The sequence below is a fragment of the Dermochelys coriacea genome, chromosome 10, assembly GCF_009764565.3.
Source record: "Dermochelys coriacea isolate rDerCor1 chromosome 10, rDerCor1.pri.v4, whole genome shotgun sequence".
NCBI classification, from domain to species: Eukaryota; Metazoa; Chordata; order Testudines; family Dermochelyidae; genus Dermochelys; species Dermochelys coriacea.
In genome coordinates, this window is record NC_050077.1 from 7,260,898 (window position 1) to 7,283,685 (window position 22,788).

Sequence of the window (22,788 nt, forward strand, 5' to 3'; positions counted from 1 at the left end):
GTATCTACAGATATACATACGTGTGTCTATATAAAATATCTGTACAACTGGGGAGGATGGCCTCTCAATACACAGAGTGACATCTGCCCTAAAGAGAAAGATGCCTTGAGTCCAATTAGTTGTGCCCCAATCTCTCCGTGCATCAATATTGCAGTCAGTTTAAGAAAAAAAACAAAACCAAAACACCACACCAAATAATCCCACAACCAGACTTTGAGATCAACTCTCAAAGGCTTTCCTGACCACTTGAGCAAAACCTGTAGAACTGAACAAACAGCAATGATGGAAAAGAGGAAAAAGTTGCACTGAAGAATACAAAAATAAATCTGAAGTAAAGGTACCTGTTGTCTACATAGAATGCATAAAAGAGTCAGAATGAGGTGTCATTTGTACCATGTTGGAGGAGAGACCTCTATTACATAATGCATTAGTCGGTCTTGAGCTCCTTTAAGACAAATCCAGCACCTCATTCCCATCTGTGTCACACAGCAAACCTTGCTCTATCAAGTGCTGATTTGGGAGCCACTAATATCACATCACAAAAGAGGCACAATTGCAACCAACTTCTTTTTAAGTTGAGGAGCCAGAACACAGTATCCTTACTGCAGAGGTAGACTTAACGTAGCGTGTTGGGGGGGGTGGGGCACTGCATATCATAAGAGAACTGTCACAGGAAAGAGGAAATAGAGGCACAGATCACTATGGTTTCTGCTATTTATCCAGCCAGAGCTACGTTTAAGCGAATCAGAACGCTACTATTTAAAAGAATGATGTACTCAGCATCCTAGAAGCACACAGGGCATTTTAGCAGCATTTAAATTGTGAATCCAAGAGTGTTCTAATTAAAACCAATCCTCAGCCTCCTGCTAGAAGTCACCATCTTATAACAGTGACATTCACAAGGCCAGCAATAGACAGACAAGACTGCATATCCAGCATGAGAAACCAAAAGGGAAAAGTTTTTCCTTTGAGATTGTTAAGCTGGTCTTGGAACTGGATTGCTATTCTCATCCACAAGCTAGGAGACAGAGTAATAGCAGTTCTGATTTAACAGCTTATTTTCAAATGCAATTTACATTTTAAAGACAGCCAGAAGCATGAACTTTTAGAACTCTGGGCAGAGGTGGAGTTTAAAAAAAAAAAGGGGGGGCTGGCGAAAGACTATTCTCAACTTTGAGCGATGCCAACTGAAGTTCTTAACCAGGAAGAAAAAAAACAAAACAAAAAAAAACCACAACAACCTGCCACAAAAAGACAACCCTAGGTCTAGTAATCCTTATGCAGATAAAACTTCTACTGAAGTCTGTAGTAGTTTTGTTTGCATTATGACCAATGGTGGATCTAGTTTTAAATAGTCTCAGCATTCAAGAGGAACCACCTGTACATTTTGGGGTAGGAGAACCACACGAGTCAGATGGTTAGTAAACATACAAGATTTCCAACAAACAGCACACGAGGAACAATGCTTGGTTTCTGGACTGAAAACTCCTCATGACAGCACCAGACATGTTTCAAAATATATTAGATCTTTTTATTGTAAAGTACATAGACCATAGCTAGTGTTCAAGACACGCTACCAAAGAAAACTACCAAAAAAAAAAAAAGTGTTTAGGAAAGGCAAAGCTGTAAAAAACAAAAAAACAAAAAAAAACAACCAAACTTAAAAATAAAGACCAATATTTGGAATTGCTGACATTTGGATTCAAGGAATCAAATGGAGAAGACAGTTAATATTTATTTATTAAAATTAGGGTACTAAATAAGTTATTAGACCCCAAACTTTGACAACTCATTGAGGCTTCAAGCCAGGATAATGCAGACTGAATGTGGAAAGATGATCAGAAACACATATTAGAATATCTAAATTCTCCTATTAACTCCTTGGACTCTAGGAATCTTATTCTCAGCACTTTAAGTAGTTGGCCAAGAGGCTCATGGCACCGGAATTCCTAGCGTCTCTCAGTAAATAGAAGAGGGACACAGAACAGTTGTGATATTTGTTGAGGCTAGGAACAGACTGTGCTATGCAAGATAAATGGGAGTCATCTGACACCTACGCAGAGGGTTCCTGCCTCAAACGGCCAACCCCCCCCCCCACATCCCCAAGTCTTCTAGTTCTACTGGGGTGACAATATCACGCACTTCTATGCATCAGCACATCTTTGTGGCTGAGAAATCTGACAGATTCTTCAAGCTGCTGCAATGCTCTGAAGCATCCTCCACTAGGGTACTCCAGAGATAACAGTCTGGATCCTTTTCCTCCTGAACCAAGAAGGGAGAGATCCACTTCCACCAAGATGCCAGCCAGCATAAAGACAGCCCTTCCCAGGGTGTTGCCAAGTCGCATTCCCTCACAAGTGCGATCTGCTAGCCCTACACATTGTTCTGGCTATTCTCTATCTTTGAGAAGGATAAAGCAGGTATCCAAAAACACACACCACACACACACAAACTTTTAGACTCAAAGTCCCGTAGCTTTACAGGCCTCAATAAAGCCAGTTAAAACACTTATCCAGAGATTTAACAAACAAAAAACAAAAACAAAAAAACCACCCCCAAACACTTCAATATACTTCTGAAAAATTGTAATGATGCTGTTAGTGAGATGCGTCAAGTGGATGGAGCAACTTCAAGTCCAACATTCCTCCCTCCTTCAAACAAGCCTATTCTCTCCTCGAGGAGCCCCTCAAAACCACCACTGATGTGAGCAAGAGCTTATGTATGGCCTTCGCAGAGAGAATACACCCTCTAGTCAGCAGTGCAGAAAACAAGATGCTTGCAAGCCCAAACTAGCTGAGGGGGAAGTGGAGGGAAGCATAGGGCATTAAAAGCTGTTACTAAAGTGCAACAAATATTCTAAATACTTTGTAATCGATTGCAGTAAGAGGTGCCTGCAAAGCTTCAAAACTTCCAGTTGCTGCAGGACACCTTTAAAAACAAAAAACCCAAACTATGTAATAGCAGACGTAGGAATTTAGGAGCCCTTTGGTGTAGCATGGAGCATGAGGCCACTACAAAGAGTTTCAACTCTTGGGGTCAAACAAGATATTTAGAACATTTTAAAAAGAAACTTAGTTAAATAAAGCAAAGGAAAAATTAATTTCTTAAGTCTTCAGTAACGAAACAGTTAACTTTTTGGTGTTTTCAAAAATACAGGCCAGGCAGCCTGGTGCAGCATGAATAATATCCACTTCATGAGGGAGGGGATGCCCATCTGACACACCCCTTTGGAAACTGCAGGTGGCACCTTACACATTCCACCAATATTTATGCCTCAGTACTACTCCATTCATAAAAACAAATAGCCAGATACTTCCCAGTTACTCTTCAGCCTGAAAGGAAACAACAAAACTGAAGCTAGATGAGAAATAGCTGGGGTCAGGAGGGGAGGGGAGGGGAGGGAAGGAGGGGGAGTTTTCATAAACTGGAGGCCAATCTCTTCAGCTTTGAGACTCTGGAAAGCTCATGCCTCAATGTCGCCTCATTTTAACTTTGCGGGCTGGACTTCCATCCTCCTCCTCCTCGTCATAGTCCTCTGTATACTCGTAAGACCTTCGCCAATAGTTCTCAGAGCTGAAGTTGCTCCGTCTCCTATGTTTTGGTAAGAGGACCGAGCGCCTGTTCTCCTCCTTATCCATTTCTAAAATCCGCGGCCTACGGAAAAGAAGAGAAACATTTGGAGCAGACAGCCAGTTGAGAATTTAAGAGATGTCTCAGACTAGCTGTGTTATTTAAGCTACAATTTCTTGAATATTTTGAACAAATGGACCACATGGACGAGCGGACTTCCAATGCTTTGTTATTCCTACAAGTACAGAACTCCTGTGGAGTCCAACGCAGCCAAAGCAGCAGACTATAAAGCCACACGAATGCCGAGGGGAGCATTTTGCCTGTAGTGATGCCTGTTCTTTCTGAATCTACATTACAAGTTATTTAAAGGCTCTTTCTTTACTCTTGTCCTACAGTGAAGCTGTTAAACTACAAGAGAAACTACCAAACTATGCAACCGCTCTGTCATTCCTTCCTAGGTGTAGCCAATTGTACCAAACATTACCCCTTTTATGGGAGATTCCCTCCGTGATAAGCACAGGTAAAGAATGTCAGCATTAAGGGCATGATTCCTTTCAAGTCAATGGGATTTTTGCCATTGTTTTTAATGGGAGCAGGACTCCATATTCCCTTGGTCTTTTAGAAGCTAGTTTACTGTTCCATGAGGGTTGTTTGTGGGGCAAGGTTTCTTGCTCTCCCTCTTCCCCCCCACCCCAAAGCATCTGGTACTGGCCACTGTCAATGGCAAAATACAAGACTACATGGTCCAATCATCTGATCCAGTACAGCAATAGCTATTGTCCCCATAACAAATGCATCATGTTGACATCCATGGATTATGCATGTACTATACTAGAGTCTTTTAGGCTACGTAAGGGGAAAGGCCCATTTGATTTTAGAAGACGCAAACAGTATTGGACAGAAGTGACAGACTAAGAACGTAACCTTCAGGTTAAAGAGAAAACCTTCCCATGACCACCCATGTTGTACAGACATAGCAACACTTGTGGTTCTATAAAACTGTTTTCTGTATGATCAATTGCATTTATGTTGTACATTTACTCCACACTAGTTTGCAGTACCATTAGATGTCACGCTACATTTGTAGATGTGTTTCTCTTCTTGGCTTATGCTCATACAGTTAGTCTGGGACTTGAGTGGGATGTTACACAAATAAGACTCCCCTCAAGTGACTGGCTGCAGCATGGGCTGGACCTTGCTGACACCAGGCCAATCTTGAAACCAGGCCAATCTTTTGGTTTTACATGATGTTGAGAAGTCGTCTTAACCCTTGCAAAGGCTCAGAGATACCCCTGGGTACCAGGAATACTGGTTAGACCTTACATGGGACAGCTGATTCTGCACCGCCATTGAAGTGTGCCAACATTTTTTTTCCCCTTTTCTTCTATAAGAGGAGTTACCACTCCTGGCTAGAAACCATTATATAGGCCAAATGCATCACTGTAGTCACAGGTGAAATCTCATTATGGACAGGTTTCCATAAACACACTCTAAAAGACTGGCTCATCTTCTGGCACTGCTAGACTAACTGGACCACTTCCAGGAAGGAGTCAGTGTCCAAATCCCTCTTGAAACCAAATCCTGCAAGAGTTAACCAAGAGTTTGGGTATGCAAGGAATGCAGGATTGGGCCCACAGCAAGCATGAGAAACATCATGCATTAATTCCCCCCTCGTCCCTGTCAGTGAAACCTTTTATCTTGTTGAAAATTCATTTCATTTTATACAATAGCTTGGCAATAAAGGTCAAAATTAGCTGCAGGGGAACTTTATTGTTCTGAATGAGTGCATTACCAAGAGGAAGCTGAATCTATTGCTTCTCAATCCTGCCTACCATTTGACAAAAAAACAAAAACAAAAAAAACCAAAACACAAAAACAAATAGCTTAAAATCCAAGGTCAGCTTTAAGTTTACAGGTCTGGCTCTAATAAAAAAAAAATGCTAAAGTCATTTGATTAAACAGACCTATATTGCCTAGAAAGCATGTGTGCAGTAGGCAGCCCTGAGGCAGGAAAGGGGAGAAAACTTAAGCAGAACTTTACTGCACAAGAAAAAAAAAAAAAAAAAAAAAGCCCAACTAAATAGGACAGAGGTTAAGTTGTTACACAATAGCATTATAGGAATGATGCTGCATTATCTTTGCAAGAATCACACCAAGGCCTATGAAAGGGGCTGTTCTAGCAACTGTGATTACTACCAGGCTGATTGGTGGGTGGGTGGCATTTACCACTGTTTTGCAACATGCCACAAAACTTTGCATTTCACTGAGACCAGAAGCACTGCAGCCAGATCACTGCTTTCACAAGCTATCATCCTACCTGTGAGCAGCATCAGGATCTGCTTTGCGATGCGACCGCTTTGGTTTCAGGATCTGGTCCCTGTTGCTTCCTGATAGACGGTCAGAGGTGTAACCTGGTGGCAACACAGAGCTACTCAGCGATTTTGTTTCCAATCGAGGAGCATCTAGTCTTGTTCTGTGAATGTTAAAAGACAAGTGTTTCCAAAGAGTGCTGACATATCAAAGTAGCTATTCTATCTAGTCAAACTGAAGTAGATTCCCTGATCCAGGCCCACCAGCAAGGTTAAGTGACAAGCAGGACAAAAATTGCAATCCTCCCCTTCAAACTCCCACTTCCCTATTAAAAAAACGTTTGCATGGGATCTAGCATACAGTCTGATATATTGGCCTATATTAACTCAACTATTAATTCTGAGGGTTAATGACTGTTCAGCAACTTAAAACCCTGGATAAAGTATCTAGAAGTGATGAAGCAAAATTCTCATTTCTGATCCATACTACAGTGTCTAGCATCACCTCTGTGCTCTCACTGCATATCTAGCTCTCTCGGTGGGATCAGGAGAGCACACCTGTGCAAATCAACAGAGTTTGGCTGGAGATTTTCTGACTAACTCAACAAAAAAATATCCAATCGTCGTCAGGTGAAGGTCTGGAAGGAAGTCCAAGCAAGCAAGCTGCAATGTGGTATCTCAACTAAAATATTCAAGCTCTAGTCCACACTATAAGGGAACCACGCTAATAGTTACATCAATGTGCAATAGGGTCTGGGCAAGCACAGTTCAGCTAAAACAGAATAATTCTGTCCAACAGCACCGTTTGCTCAGACACAGCTGTATCTGGCTCAGTTTGTGTGTCCAGGAAATAACAGAGCTAACAGAAGCTATCCTACAGAACACTCAATAGTACAGATTCTTAATGTGGTTGCCTCACTGCTATGCACAGACACAAGCTTTTGGATTCAGCAGTGCATAGTTTCAAAACATGGACCCAAGCCCTAGCATTGAAAGGATGCAAGACGAAAAGGTATCAGTGCTTAGAGCAGTGCGTGTAGTGGAAATGATCCATGCAATCTTCATGAAAGAAGGATGGCTACAGATTCCTGCTGCTTCTTAATATTTTACAATGTGCATCTCCCATATGGGAAGTTTGCTAAAAATCAGGTCATGGGGTTGGGCTGTAAGAAAGGGGAAATTAGCTTTGAGGTTATTCTTGAACCTAAGTTTTGCAAGCTTGATTTGGACAGGATATGGGAAAAAAACAAAAAAAACAAAAACCCTTCAGATCCTTTCAAACTCCAATTACAAGCTGTTTGCAGTTGCAGAGCAAACTGTCCTCTCCACCAACCCTCACCAGCTTACTCTCTTTGCTGCACGTATAATGTGTTGACACATGAATAAGGCATGTCCATACAGAGTATGGAGGTCTGCCAGCTGCACTGTAAACAGGAAGTAGGTTTTTGTCAGACTAATAAGAATCCAGTTTACCTGCCAGTATCCTACTGGAATTCAGATCCAAATCAATAAGTGAACTAATCCTAGTTAGAACACTGAATGCAGAAATGATGGCAGGTCCTAGGCTGAACCAGTTTATTGCCATTCCAACACTACTCACAAATATGCCAAATATAACACAAGTTGTCTGCTTCTGATTAATGAATGCTATAATCAGTGTTCTGACAGCCATCATAAGCTTGGCAACAGAATCTCAGTTTTTCCTCAATCCCAAGCACTTCATGATGGCTCACACAAAAATTATTTTTCAAAAGAGTCAATTTTTGGAGGGGGAATAAAGCTTCTGAAGGTGTGGGATGATATAGCCACCCCCTAACGTTAATGAATTAAAAAAAACAAAAACATTTTGCGCAGAAATATAGACTTGCATTTCCAATCATATTTAAAGTTTTAACTGGATTAAAAGAGAGCATAAAATCTTGGCTTGAGCTGTTGAGTTTTTAGGTCTTAAAATGTAGCTAGGCAGAAGAGGACACTAAAAAGGAAAGACACACACAGGCAAGTAAATTATACAAAGCTAACATTGTTTAACATAGGTTTCTTCTAATGTATTGTATGGGTACAATATGCAAGAAGTATTACAAAGAGCTTGAACTGTCATTTGGAAGTTCCAAAGCCTGTTTGAGCAGGTCTCATTAGGTTTCACTAACACACTGCTTATTTCCCTGGTTAGAGTTATGCTTAAAAAATAAATAAAAAAGGGTAGAGGTTTTTTAAATTTAGGAGTTTTAGTCCCCTCAGGGCCTCCAACCTCTTAAGCTGAAGATAAATTCCAGCCCTTTCTGGTGCTGTTGCAGCCCTGTACTCAAGTACACAGGGAACACTGCAAATATCATTATGTTCTAACTGCACTGAAGCATTTATGACCTACTTGGTAATCATGCTGCTCTCAAAATATTCCACAAAACTGATCAAATGTCAGAGCATTTCTCCAATACAAATACTTTTGTTCTACACTCCCTGCCAAATAAGTACAGAGCATCTAGAGCTTCATACAGAGAACGTATTCAGGAACAGAGACTCAAGCCCTAAAGTTTTGCCGGTTGGGCCCTTCACCACATGGCTTCATGTACTAGTTCCTAACTATACCAAAGTCTAAAGCTAAGCACCCATGCCATAATACATTTATCTTGGTGAGAATCAGATTCTCTGGCTACCCAAGCAGACCCTACAGAAAGAACGTGCTTTATGACGTCAATATTATGCTAGCGACAGACTACCTAAAGGGGAAATAGATATTCTCCTGGTTGCATAACACACTATTTAAATCTGCAACAGTCATGTGATACAGGATGTGATAAACTTCACCATAGCAATCCGCACTATGGAATGCAAGTGTTTACAAAGGGTCACTGCAGTCCTGCTGCGTATGGATGCAGACCAGGTTCGACAAGGAGCAAATGTTTTAGCATTACAATGGATATGCAATAGCTAAATAAGCTGTAGTGTGCAATGTCCATAATGTACCCTTTTGCAAAGTGGTATATATGCATTTTAGGGATCAGGCCTGGTAGGTGCTATAAAGACTGGGAAAAGGGGGATTCCACTCTGTCTAAAAGGAAGGATATAACAGCATCCTTCACCACATCAGGCAGTCAAGTAGCTATCAGAATCTTACTCAGTAAAGGCATAGAAGTTCTCATTGTGCTCTCTGTCCTAACCTTGAGTGAGGCAGAGTGCAGGATGCTCAGATACACAAGAGAATTCAATTACACTGACTAAAAAACAAGCTCTAGAGGCACTATTATGCAAGCATTCCCAACACAGTTCTGCCAAGATATGCAAATCCCTGCCCTCCTTGGCCTCTTCTAGTATAGACAAGTGCACTGGTTTAATATTCAGTTCAAATATATTTAAACTGCGGTGTAAAAAAACCCCAACCCCCCCAACCCAAAACCCCCAAACCATCCTTTAAGCTGCGCTATCTAATTATTGAACTAAACAAAAACATAAGCTAGAGATAAAAACACTTCAAGTATGTCTCCATTATAGGTTTCTCCCTGTTTAGCTAGTTTAAATCTATTTAGTTAACCCAATGCTCTTCTCTAGCACAGACAAATCACCAGCCACTCTCGAAGGCAGGATATTGGGCTAGAGGGACCACTGGCCTGATCCAGTATGGCCACTTATGTTCTGAAGTCTGGAAGCCCATTTCTCTGGCCTGCCAATGCACCTCAATCCTGCCTCACAGTACCCCCGTGCCCCTTCAAATATTTCAACAGCTACAGAAATTTGTGAGAGCACCCTTAGTGGCACTAGTCCAGATTGGCTTTGCTTCTCTGGCAGCAAATACTCTCACCCTTGCTGGTTTCAACTGCAGCAGCCTTTTGATTCCTATTAGAATTGCTTTGCCATGTTTATGTACAATACATGATAAATTAAACACACAATAGCTTCTCTCTCTTTACTTCATAGATTCCAGGACCAGAAGGGATCAATGTGATCTTGCTTTGTCATCTGCCCCTACTTCACACCTCTGCCCTGTGTCTCCACAAGGTGATTCTGCCTCACTAATGTCTCAGGGCTGCTGCCTTTCCTGGTCTCATTTCATGGCTTCTCTCTAACCAGATGTCAGAGTCTTCACTTTGCCCCTGAGTTGATCTAACTGGCACTGTGCCACATCTTCCATGAGGCTAGGTTTCCTTGAAACCAGCTAAGCTGCTTGAAAGCTCAGAGGATCTGGAGCCAGATTTCTGAGAACTAGCCTCACTCTTGCCTGGGCTGCAATTCCAGCAGTCTGCCATTGTGTCTACTTCCTTCTGGGTTTTCAGTACTTTAAGCCAGAAGGGCTCCATTGGTTTGCACTATTCTCGTAAGGGGATCTGTTGACAGTGGAATTACTAGTTGTACACCCCATGGAAGGAACGACCCCACAACAAGTTTTAAAAACAGTGGCTGCCATGTATTTTCAAGTTTCAGAGGGTAGCTGTATTAGTCTGTTTCAGCAAAAACGAGGAGTCTTGTGGCACCTTAAAAACTAAAAAAATTTATTAGCGGATAAGCTTTCGTGGGCTAAATGGGTCATAGCCTACGAAAGCTTATGCGCGAATAAATTTGTTAGTCTTTAAGGTGCCACAAGACTCCTCAATGTAATTTCAAGTTATTCAAAAGTGTTGTTTCTGCTACAAGGACCCAATAAAACAACAGATACTCGGGGGAAGTGGGGAATTAAGAACCGAAGAACGGCGACAGAGGGTCAGACACAATGATCCATCTAGCCCAGGAACCTGTCTTCTGACAGTGGCCAGTGCCAGATGCCTAAGAGGAAACGAGCAGAACAATTACAGAGTGATCAATCCTCTGTTGTCCAATTCCAGCTTCTGGCAGTTGGAAGTTTAGGGACAGCAGAGTATGGGGTTGCAGCCCTGAACATCTTGGCTAATAGCCATTGATGGATCCATCCTCCATGAACTCATCCAATTCTTTTTTCAACTCAGTTATACTTCTGGCCTTCACAACATCCCCTGGCAATGAGTTCCACAGGTTGACTGCGCACTATGTGAATAAGTGCTTCCTTATGTTTATTTTAAATCTGTGGCTTATTAATTTCATCAGTTGACCCCTGGATCTTGTGTTCTATGGAAGTATTGTTACCCCTTCTTATTCACTTTCTCCCTCCTTTCACGATGTTACAGACCTCTATTATACCCCCCTTAGTCCTCTCTTTTCTAAGCTGACCTGTCCCAGTCTTTTTAATTGCTCCTCATATGGAAGTTGTTCCACACCCCGAATAATTTTTGTGCCCTTCTCTGCACCTGTTCCAATTCTAATACATCTTTTCTGAGACAGGGCAACCAGAACTGCACATCGTATTGAAGACATGGGTGCCCCATGGATTTATATAGTGGCATTATGTATTTACTGTCTTATCTATCCCTTTCCTAAGGGTTCCTAACATTGTCAGCTTTTGACTGCCACTGCACATTAAGTGGATGTTTTTGGAGAACTATCCATCATAACTCCAAGATCTTTCTTGAGTGTTAATAGCTAATTTAGACTCCCTCATTTTGCATGTATAGTTGGGATGTTTTTCAGTGTGCAGTAGTTTGCACTTACTAACACTGAATTTCATCTGCCCTTTTGTTGCCCAGTCACCCAGTTTTGTGAGCTCCATTTGTAACTCTTGACTTAACCATCTTGAGTAATTTAGTATCATCTGCTAAGCTTTGCGCCTTGCTGTTTACCACTTTTTTCAGATCATTTAGGAGTATGCTAAAAGCACCAGCCCCAGTACAGATCTGTGGGGGACCCTGCTGTTTACCTCTCTCATTTCTGAGAGCTGACCTTTTATTCCTACCCTTTGTTTCCAGTCTTTTAACCACTTACTGATCCATGAGAGAACCTTCCCTCTTATCCCATGACAGGTTACTTTGCGAAAGAGCCTTTGGCATAGGACCTTGTCAAAGACTTTGACAGTCTAAATATACTACATCACCGTTATCCACTTGATTGTTGATACCCTCAAAGAATTCTAATAGATTAGTGAGGCATGATTTCCCTTTACAAAAACTATGCTGACTCTTCAACATACTGCGTTTATCTGTGTATGATAACTTTGTTCTTTAGCTTCAACCAGTTTGCCTAAGGCTGAAATTAGGCTTACTAGCCTGTAATTGCCAGGATCACCTTTAGAGCTTTTTTTAAAATCAGCATAACATTAGCTACCCTTCAGTCATCTGGTACAGAGGCAGATTCAAGTGATAGGTTACATACCACAGTTGTTAGTTCGGCAATTTCATATTTGAGTTTCTTCAGATCTCTTGGGTAAATACCATCTGGTTCTGGTGACTTATTAATGTTTAATCTATCAATTTGTTCCAATAACTCCTATACTGACACCTCAATCGGGGAAAGTTCCTCAGATTTGTCACTTAAAAAGAATGGCTCAGGTGTGGGAACCTCCCTCACATTCCATGCAAAGAATTAATTTAATTTCTTTGCTGATGAAACTTTAAAGCTATAGGGACAAACACTGGCCAGAAGAAATGCCATCTATTGAATAACATGGTGTTATAAGATAGTGTCATGGGTGATGAGAAAATGTACAGGGCACTACTTCACGCTGCCAATCCCTAAAGATCCATTTATAGGCCTAGTTCTGTAATCCATGCGTCTCAGACATCAGCATTTTTATTTCCCTGTTGAAAATGAGTCATCCTCCTCCCAGAGGAAAAGAATTTCTCTGCCTTATAAAAGATGCCCCTACATAAATTGATACGGACAATATCAACTTGAAGAGACCACATCATGTAAACAGGCCTTAAATTGAGGCCAAAAATTTAGGTTTTTACAAGGCTGGCTTTATTTGTTAAAAATAAGGCAGCCAATGAAAGACAGCGGTTGGGATGTGAACGTACCCTCTGAAGTGTTTTCAAACATTACAAAAAATATGCTTTTGAAGGAGTCAGAAAATGAACCTAAGAATTTACAGTAACGAAGAAGAGGTCAGAACCAGGCAGTCTATTTTCATTGTTCAAAACTAGTGTAGTAAATAATCAGATATTTAAAATTTAAAATATTGAATAATCTAGTGTTTTATAACAAGTGATTTACCACCTGATAATGTCCCTTTAAAAATGTTCTGAAATGACAGAGTGCTAAGGTATCAACTTTATTCTTTCTTCCTTGATCACCCAAAATGCTTTAACACTTACTTTCTAAGGATGATGACAGCTCTCCTCTCCTTGATGTCCTGCGGTCGAATGCAGTGCGTAATTTCGTCAGCTGCATATCCACTGTAAAAACAAAAACAAAACAAAAACAAAAAACCAAGAACTATGAGCAGGCTGATAAGCAAATGATTCCCAGTTTCAGAGAATCAAGCACTGCCACCTACTCTAACTTTCATGGTGCAGTTCCTAAACTTCACACGGTTCTGAAAACAAATTAAAGCAAAAATTACATAAGGCTGATAACATTAAAGTTCAGGAAGGCTGGTCCTGGTCATTTTCTGTTTCTGAAGTACACATCAAAAGAAAATTATTTACGAATCTATGGCTCGTGTTAAAGTGACAATTAAAGTGTGACCACAGAGTGTAAAGTCAGCAACCTCATTTAGTGAAGTATGATCAGGAGAATTTAAATGAGCAACATAATACCACCACATTACCAAAAGGGATATTCCCATGTAATTCCCTCCATAGAAAGCCATCTAAATTATAATGGAGATAAATGCGGGCAAGCTATAGACAATTGCTACTGATTACTGGAAGATCCTATTCTCCCTTTTGAGTTTCCCTTAAGTGTTGTGACTTTGGGATCACAGGTGAATTTTTAGCCTGATGAAAAGCAGAGCGGCAAGGAGTCAGAGAACAACTGCTCCTGTGCTTGAAAAAAAACCACCTTTCTATTTCCCCAACAAGTTCAGATACTTCCCTGCATTCCACAACCACTCCCTGCTCGGCTGCCCCAAGCAAGCAGCACAGACTGCCCTCCTATGTAACCACACAGAGATTCTACTGCTGGAGTTATCAAGGCCCAGTCAGAGAAGCATGCATGAAGATGATTTAGCTAGGCTGAATGCATCCGATGAAGTGAGCTGGTGCTCATGAAAGCTTATGCTCAAATAAATGGATTAGTCTTTAAGATGCCACAAGTACTCCTTTTCTTTTTGCGAATATAGACTAACATGGCTGCTACTCTGAAACTTAGCTAGACTTGTGTCTTTAGACTAATTTCTGTAAAACAAGCTACTGTCCTAAGAGCTACATACTATGAGTATTCAGAAGCATTTGAGATGTATTGTTGGCGCTATCAAATAGTACAGGTATCAACATTCTCTTTAGAATTCTGTTCTTATGGTTGCCTTTTTGTTGAAAAGTATAGTTTTCAGAGTTCAGTGCAATCAGCAAGGTGTGTAGTTTGAGGTTTCCCTGAGCAGGGCCACGCTTTATATTAATATGGATGATTGCAGGCAACATCTGCTTAGACAAGTTACCTTGTAAGAATTTCTGGAAATAAAAGCATTATGATAGGACATTCTTAGGATGTTAACTGAAGGTAAGAAACAAACCCAACTCAGACTGGGAGGGAAGGGAACGCACCATGCCAATGCTTCTCCTGCTTGGTTTCTTCTAGAGCATTCTGGAGGCACAGACTGAATCCCCTTCCCAGCCCAGAGTGCCCCACGCCTGAATGTGACTTAAGAGGGCATTTCTGGCAAGATAAAAGCCTTTCAGAATGTTCTAAAATAGATGGCAGGGGCTTTCAAGGATTCAAAGGATTTCTAAGGGGTCTTGAGAACAGAGTGTAGAGATCAGAGTGGGCACTACATCTGGCTCAGGAGAAAACACTACAGAATGTGTGTGTCCAGGATTTAAAAAAAAAAAAAAGCAGAAACACATTTGTGAACTCACCTCTTTAATACTATGGGCCACTCTCCCATCTCCTCTTTAAAACTTAACACAGACAGCTTGCACTTATAGTATAAATGCAGCAAGTTTGAGCTTGGCCAGCAAGGTTAGCGTTAATGATTTCATGCTGGATAACACGGAGGCACTTAAATGTAACATTCTGCAATGCATCCACATCATTCCATAATTGAGTGACTCTATAAGAGGCTTCTATTTTCATTTTCTTTTTAGAAATCTGTGCTCTCATCTCCCAAGTGCTTAGAGACTGGGTGGGATGACAGTGCATACCCTCCCCAAAGCAAAGCTCTAACCCTATGCCTTCCTCATTGCAAAGTCCAGTAGTCACCAGTAAGCATTCTAAAATTGCATAGCCTGTCTCAGTGGGCTGTAGGTTACTCAAGTAGGTCTATCCAGAGAAGGCTAGATGGCACAGGACAGCCCCTTCTACATGCATGGAGTTACCCAGTAGATGAGACTGTAATTCTCCCCAAAAGAGAGCGCTACCTTTCACTCCTTCCAAGATACAGCTTCTATTGTTTCTAGGACTGAGATAAATTCTGGAGAGAAGATCAGTGTGTTTTATTCAGGTGTATCACAAAGAAGAGTTATGCAAGTGGGCTTATTATAGGGTTCTATTATGTTTCAGTATCTTTGCTTCAAGCTCCAGTGAATCAATTAAGATCAGATCACCCACATTAGTGTTCATCTTAACAGAACCCTAACAATGCCTTTAACTTAAGAGAACAAGCCAATTTCTAAATGGGAACACTCCATAAGATGTCAAACAGGCTGTGTATTTGATTTGCTGGGCGGGAACCTATTTCACAGAGGAGTTTAATGCCAACTTGAATCTAATAGGACTCATGGCCAATGTTCCCTCTAATTTTTGATGGGTCGTGTGCGCAAAAAATTTCTTCTGTGCAAACTGTTGTGCTTCTGTGCAAATCTTTGTGCACACGGTGTTTTGCCATGTGCACAGGGTTTAGGATCTGTGCGTGCGCGCGTGCACACCTTAGAGGGGACAGTGCTCATGGCCACAGACAGGCACCAAGTATTGGTGCAAAGATTATAAACCTAGATATTCTGCCTCCCTGCTTCAAGAAGCATGTGCCAAGAAGATGGCAGCAATAAGTACCCAAAGCTGGTCAGCCCAAGCTCTATGCAGACTGAAATAAAAGTTATATTTGAAATGGCAAAAGAGAATGCTCTGTCACTCCATTCTGAATATGATCATCAGGGTGAGACAAAACAAAGTCACTTTCTGTTTTGCCAAGGTCAGTCAGCTACATCCCTGAGCCTCTCAACACCACTACTACTGAAGCTATAAAGCAAACATTCATTCCTCATCATATCTTTGTGAGAGCATCTGAATTCTATTCCTTGTTCTTCTGAAGGCTTCCTCCGGGACTTTGGTCAAATCCCTTAAACTCTGTTTACATATCTGTAAAATGAAGTTAATACCTACCTCACAGGGGTGAAGAGAGGCTTAATTTATTGTCTGAAGTGATTTGAGATTCTCAATCATCTAGTATAAGCAGAAGTTTCACCCTAATTTTTTAGATAGGGAAACTGAGGCACTGCCTGGTTAAGTGAATTGCCCATCCCAGTCTCATTCCTTGTCCATTAGAGGGCATATCAGAGCCACTCACCCCAACAGGGAAATGCTCCTAATTGAGTTGCACTCAGACACTGCCCTTCCTTAGTCAAAGGAGTTGCTGCTGAGCAATGAGGTACTCATCTCTGCTGGAGCTGAGCATATTCCCTACACACTGCTCCAACCTCAACACCCTGCTGGGAAGACAGACATAGGCTGTGTACTTGATACTGCCAGTGCAAGTCACCAGCGTACTAGACAAGATGCATTTGAAGATGTCAGCATATTTGGACAATCACCATAAGATATCTATAGATTTCAAATCAGTGGCAATTGGGTTTAAGGCTTCAGCCTATTTTCAGTGATCAGTGGTTTTGAAGGAGCCCTCCCTCACTGACTCAGCTGATTGGACTCTACAGGTTGAAGCAGAGCTTGAAAAATCCACATGCCGACTCACCATTGGCATGAAGTTTCCTCTGATAAGGGGATCTACACCAATTTCTGAAGTTTAAGCTCTCTTTTAAAAATAAATTTCTAGCCTGAACAACTAAGGATTTCTTGCAACAAGGAAAGCAGGCTCATCCCCAGTCTGCAGCCAGCTCTAGTGCCTCTGCTATTTAGAGTCTTGCCCAGCAGCAGGAGAGTGAAACTAACATCTTGGCGAGTTTCAGAACTGGTCAGCAAGAAGTGGAGCATATATGGAGGAGGAGAGCCCAAAGAATGACACGGGGAAGGCAAGAGCATTAGAGGTCTTCCCCTCATAGCAGCCAGGAGGTGCCAGGGATCAAAAGTAGGAAGTAAGCCCACCCCCCCCTCCTTTCCAGCATCCAGATGGGGACTGGGTGGGGTCATCATTACCCTAAGACTGATAGAAGTGATGTAGTTCCGCCACCCCAGCAAAGTTCAGAGATAGCACCTAACTCCAGTTGCTGGACTTCTCATGTGGGCATTGCTCATGAAGCTCACTAGTGTCCATCCCGCCTCACACATCTCTTGTTAATGATCTCTCACTATTCCTCTAGTTAATAGCAACCTAATAATTTGTTCTCAAGACCCAAGCTGAAAGATGTATCGTTGTTAGCAATAAGGAGAAAGATCTGCCTTCTGCTGAATTTTGTACCCTGCAAAGATCAACACATTTACGAATAGTCTAATATTCATGGTGATATAACAGTAGCTATCAAGATATATTGTTAGATATAATGTAGCTCCCCCACTTTGCTCTAATTTTTTTTAGTTTTTTTTTTTTTTTTTTTTTTTGCAGTTTAAGTATTCTCCCCCCCATCAAGACAAATTCTCCTCAGAAAGACTGGGAAACAGTTGTATTCCTACTGCCTCATGCACACTAGTTCTATCCTACTGATACTCATCGGATTCCTTTAAAAAGGAAACTCTAATATGGCTGAGTCAATAGTCAACAGCATCACCTACACAACTCTAGCCTATAAAGAGTGGCATTGAAATTAAAGGTACATAGTATTTACACCAAGATTGACTTAGTCTTCCTACTGGGAAAAGAAATTCAGCTATCGGTTGAAAGTTGGAGAGAAAGAGAGGTTTAAAAAAGGTCAACTTTAAACAAGTAAGGAAGTACCATTATACCTTGCAGGGAGGGAGATGACATAGCAAGATGGACCCCTTCCCCTGCCCCACAAAAAGATAAAAGCCTCTAAAAACTCTACTGCAGAGAATGATACAATACTTAGCCAAAGGGGGAATAGGTGGCTACAAGGTCAGACAATGAAACAACTTAACAGAGAGCTCTGAAAGCCAGGAAGACAGTCACTGTTGATATTAGTAGGAACAACACAGTAAAGGTGACATGGGGAGGGACAAAGAGAAGTGGAAAAGTGAGTTAAAATGAGAGGGAGAGATGCAGCTTTTTTTCCCCTAGACTCTTTGATGGTCCCCACATAGATCCAATACATGCAGCCAAAGAAACGCTGTTACACTGGCCTCCCAGGAACACAGTCCTGCCAAGAACAGCCACTGACACAGCAATGCTCGAGTCACACAGACATTTTTACTAGCATGTTACTTCTATCCACACAGTTTCTCTATTTTCAGAGCAACTGCCTTCAGAAACTATTTACTTGGATTTTTCCTCCCTTTGACTTTGGAGAACTGACTCTTCAATGTGCCTGAGAGGGTTGGATCTTAGGCATCACCTTTAGCAGGACCTAGAAGACTTGCAAGTCATGTTCATTCTCTTTCTAACCTGGCAACTTTAATAAGTCATTACAACTTTGATCCATCCTGGATCACAAACCAATCCCTCTGGCAGAATGTCCTGTAAGTGCTAAGTATTTATTAACTGCTACATTTAAATAGAAATAATCCCTATTTTAAAATATATTTTTACTGGAAACTAATCTCTTATCTTGGATTAAGCAAATGAATTCCAGCATGGGTTCAGTAACAAGAAATCCTCAAAGCACTATTCAGAAATCTTTTGTTTCAGTTCTATGCTTGTCTCACCCACTGAAGTTATTTGTCAATACAGAGCTGACGTCCTCCAATATGAGGCAATGAAAGTTTTGCCATTAACTTAATTGGGAGCAGGAACAGGCCCATATTCTTTCCTTTTACACCTGCCCAGTTAGAATGCTTTGTAGCAATGTAAGATTTACCATTCCACATCAAACATCTGGTCCATCAAGGCTGGTTATCCTGCCTGTCAGTCTCTAGTACCTTACCTCAGGCCAATATTCACCAATGGAATAAGCAGGTAGAATTTTGTTAGCTCTCAGAGAGCTGTGCCCACTTACATGTCAATTTTCTACCCCCTCCGATCTGAAAATCGCCTATCACAAGGGGTACTGGGAGAATTACTTAATGTTTGTGCAGAAGTTTAGAGATAAAAAGCAATGCAAGTGCTCAATGTATCTGTTTTTAATGCACCTGGTCAATTGTACAATGCTGTGTGTGTGTGTGTGTGTGTGTGAGGGGGTAAAATCCTTCCTGATCCCCTGCAGCAATAATTTTTCAAGCCAAAGCATGAGATTGTGTTACCCACAGACAGCCTTTTGGCTAACATGCACATTTACCAACTCAGACAATAGAATAGCTAAAATACTTCCCTTTAGCAATGTTGAAAAAGTTAGGGGTATTTGACTGTCAAAATGAATTCTGCAGAACTGCCCTTAGCTTCAGGACTATAAACATTGATCATAAAATTATGCAGCCCCCAGCATCTGACTTCCTCCCTTCAGTGACACCTAAAAGCCCACCTGCTCCACAAAGCCACATGCACCAATCCCCAAATGTAACTTAACTGGCCGCTACCTGTGCTTGTCTCAACATTCGGTATGTTGTTAGAGAGGCAGCATGACCCGGGGACAGGGAAAGAGATTAGAAGGTAGGCACTTTCAAGACCCAATCCTGGCTTTACCAGTGACTTGCTGCTTGACCTTGGGCAGGTCATTTGACTTCTATGGCTGTTTCCCCACCTGTAAGATGGGGGGGTGAGGGGACAGGACCATACTGTACCTACCATACAGGGCTGCTGTGCACACAGTGCTTGGAAGCTATGAAGTGCTACATGACTTGCACTTGCAAGCTATGTTTCACAGGAGATCTCAGAGCATTCTACAAAGACAGCTAAGATTTAATATCCCCACTATACAGATAGAGAAAAACGAGGCCAGTCACCTCACCTCTGTTTACAGTCACACAGGAAGTCAGTGAACAAGCTAAGAATAGAACCCAGGAGTCCTAGCTGCTAAATCAGCTGCTTTACCACTGACACACTATTGGAGAGGGGCTCCATTTTATGTTTTACTGTGTATTCTAATCATAGACAGGAGCGAGTTTCAATCCACCAATGTTTCATGCACAGAAATTTTCATTGAGGCCCCTGCAGATGGGCTTGTCTTCCTCCCAAGCCTAGCTGTGTCACCGTCACTGCCTGCTGCCCGAGCTGAATCACTGCTCCAGCCAGACCCCCACCGACCATAATGCCTCAATCCCAAGTTTCCTTCCTTAGTCCTCCTACTCAGTCAGTGTAAAGCCCTGTATCTAGGATGCTATATAAACAACTCAGGCATGTGTTTTTGCTGATGTTCGGTATTGATAACAAGTTACATAAACAAACTACTAAGGAGTCTCAGTTTAGTTGCTGAAACTCAGAGACCTTCCACTTAGTTACCTTAGCACAGTGACACTCCCTCTCCTCACTGGCAGGAACAAGACAGGTTCGGAGACTCTGATGGGCTTGAACTGGAACTTACACCCAAAGCAGAGTGCAGAGTCGCTGAAGAAAGACACAGAGACGATGGGTCTCTCAAAGATGTGGATAGGGTCCACATGGGAGACAATGCAGCCACCAGGCTGGTAGTCGTTGATCACCGCACTGTTCACAAAGCCCTCAGGGATCACCCTGTGCTCCACTAGCTTCCGGATCACCAGGTCATGCACCCACTCAGGAATGGCATCCACCTCCCCCTGAGGGTACAGCCTTTCCTGACCAGGGCCTCGTCTCTGCAGCTGGGACCCATATGTGTAGCCCTCCCCAAAGAAATACTTGTTGCGAAGAGGGGCCCTGTCCACCGTATGCTCTTTGTAGAGGCCTTTCTCAGCTCTAGATACCACATCCTCAATCCGGGCTTCAATCTTGGCACACTCGTCTGGGCTGAAGAGACGAAGCTGCCGGATACCACTTTTGACTTTCCGGGCCTCCTCCTCCTCTTTCTGCTGCTGCTGCTGCTCCTCCTCGTAGTCACTGGGCTCAGAGTCAGAGTCCTCATGGTACTTGCGTTTTCGCTCCGCAGCAGCGGCCCCCCCAACTTTCCCATAGGGGGACTCTGTAGGATCCCGCAGGCTGCTGCCTTTGTAGTTGTCCCGATAAGGCATCATGGACTTCAGCTTCTCTCGCAGGTCTGTGTAGCCACTTCCCGCCATGGTGTGCTTGCAACCCACCTCCTCTATTGATCTCCTCTGTGCACGACTCTTTGGGCGAGAGAGTGGGAAGTGCTGCTGCTATTCATGGCCTCCACCGTCCTGCTGGGATAGTTCCAAAAGGAAGGAGGTATACGGAGTGGATTCTATATTCACACTTCCACATACAGGGCACCCACCCAACTCTCTCTCTCTCTCTCCTTTGGTGGGGGGTAGGAACCTTTGATACAGGTAGCTCAGCTCCACTCTTCCATAAGGGCCCTGACCCCTTGGAGGGGAGAGGGACGTGCTCTGCTCCAAAACGGGAAGTTCCCTCCCCCCCCTTCTTTTGGGTAGCAAAACAAGAGACGTATCTTGTTCTGCTCTAAACTTCCACGTAGGGTGCCCCCCCTCCTTCCTGACACGCGTGTGTGAGTGCGTGTGTGTAGGGGGGGCAGAGAATTAGGAAGCTCACCTCCGTCTATGCGAGCAGGCTCTTCTCTGGCTACTGCGTAGGGAAAAGGGAGGAGGAGACGGGCAGGCAACACAGGGCCAAGCCTCCTCTCTTCTTTCCTAGGGCGGGGGGGGGGGGGCTAGCTCGGTCCCCCCGCCACTTGCTGGTTGGCAGGGGGGGGCTAGGCAGCTCGGGTCCCCGGGTCTTCCCGGGGCGGGAGCGCGCAGTTCCCCCAGCCGCCCGCGGCCAAACTCACGGCCGGGCCAGCGTGGGAGCAGGGCTCGGCTCCGCGGGGCCACGCGGCCAGCCTCCCTCCAGGCACGGTGAAGCCGCCGCCGGGCCGGGCGAGGCCTCCGGGCCGCCCACGGGCTGTCAGCTGCTGGGCCCCACGCTCTGCGCCGGGAGCCCGCCGCCCATGGGGCTCTGCCTCAGGCGGTGGCGGCGCCTGGCACATGCCCAGCTGCTGCTGCTGCTGCTGCTGCCCCGGCTCCCGGCAGCCCCCGGGCCGCCGCCGCCTCTCTCCCCATCACAGCAGCCGCGGGGGGGGGGGGGGGGGGGGCGGGGGCTCCGACGCGCTCGCAGACGCCGCTCGGACTCCTCGCTACGTCACCAGGCCCCCGCCCGACGTTATAAATAACTCAGGGGCAGCCTCGAGCGCAGGCCGCGCAGTGCGCAGGCGCGGTCCCGGAGCCGTCCGACTGCGCCCGCGCCGAGGGCCTCCCCCGCAGGCGCATGCGCGCTAGGCCCGGCCGCGTCTTTGCGGCCGACGCACTTCGGAGCCGCCGCCGCCGCCGCTCGGCAAAGCCGCTGGGGCTGTTTGGTCGGGGTGGCCCGGAAGGCGGGGGGGGGCCGAGCTGGGCTGAGTGAGTGACTGGGGGGGGGGGATATCGTTCTCTGAGGGCGTCACCGATACCTCAATATCCCCCTCCCCCCGTTACGGTACCACCTACCCTACCTTTTCCCCCGGCTCGATGCTGATTGGGTGAGCTACTCTGTTGAGGCGGGCCCAAAAGGAAAACTCTAGTTGATTGGCAGTTGTGAGATGGAGGTCCTTCTTGTGCAGCAAGTTGCGTAGAACTGTGCGGGAGAGCGGAGGACCCCTCTGAGAGGAGTTATTGGGGTGGCTTAAGAGGT

General features: G+C 43.8%; 1 protein-coding gene across 3 annotated transcripts; it reads right to left on the reverse strand.

Moving 5' to 3' along the window:
- Nucleotides 1–1,138: 1,138 nt before the first annotated feature.
- ALKBH5 (alkB homolog 5, RNA demethylase) lies at nt 1,139–22,044 on the reverse strand. 3 transcript variants are annotated; one of them, XM_043493302.1, is made up of 5 exons: nt 21,911–22,044; nt 20,473–21,323; nt 13,034–13,114; nt 5,888–6,043; nt 1,139–3,654 (listed from the first exon to the last, which is right to left on the reverse strand). In XM_043493302.1, exons 2-5 carry the CDS (start codon nt 21,222–21,224, stop codon nt 3,471–3,473), a joined length of 1,173 nt encoding a protein of 390 aa, XP_043349237.1. In that variant the 5' UTR covers nt 21,225–21,323; nt 21,911–22,044; the 3' UTR covers nt 1,139–3,470. The 3 variants fall into 3 exon arrangements, with proteins under 3 accessions (XP_043349237.1, XP_038274981.1, XP_038274982.1); XM_038419053.2 differs by lacking the exon at nt 21,911–22,044 and adding an exon at nt 21,676–21,818 and having other exon boundaries at nt 20,473–21,326; XM_038419054.2 differs by lacking the exon at nt 21,911–22,044 and adding an exon at nt 21,676–21,817.
- Between the last annotated feature and the right edge of the window lie 744 nt (nt 22,045–22,788).

Excerpts from the sequence above, each read along its gene's own strand:
- ALKBH5 (XM_043493302.1), bottom strand. The coding sequence starts at position 21,224 with ATGGCGGGAAGTGGCTACACAGACCTGCGAGAGAAGCTGAAGTCCATG. Across the intron at positions 6,044-13,033 it reads GCTGTCATCATCCTTAGAAA|AACAAGACTAGATGCTCCTC; the intron begins GTAAGTGTTAAA and ends TAACATTCACAG. Across the intron at positions 3,655-5,887 it reads GATCCTGATGCTGCTCACAG|GCCGCGGATTTTAGAAATGG; the intron begins GTAGGATGATAG and ends TCTTTTCCGTAG.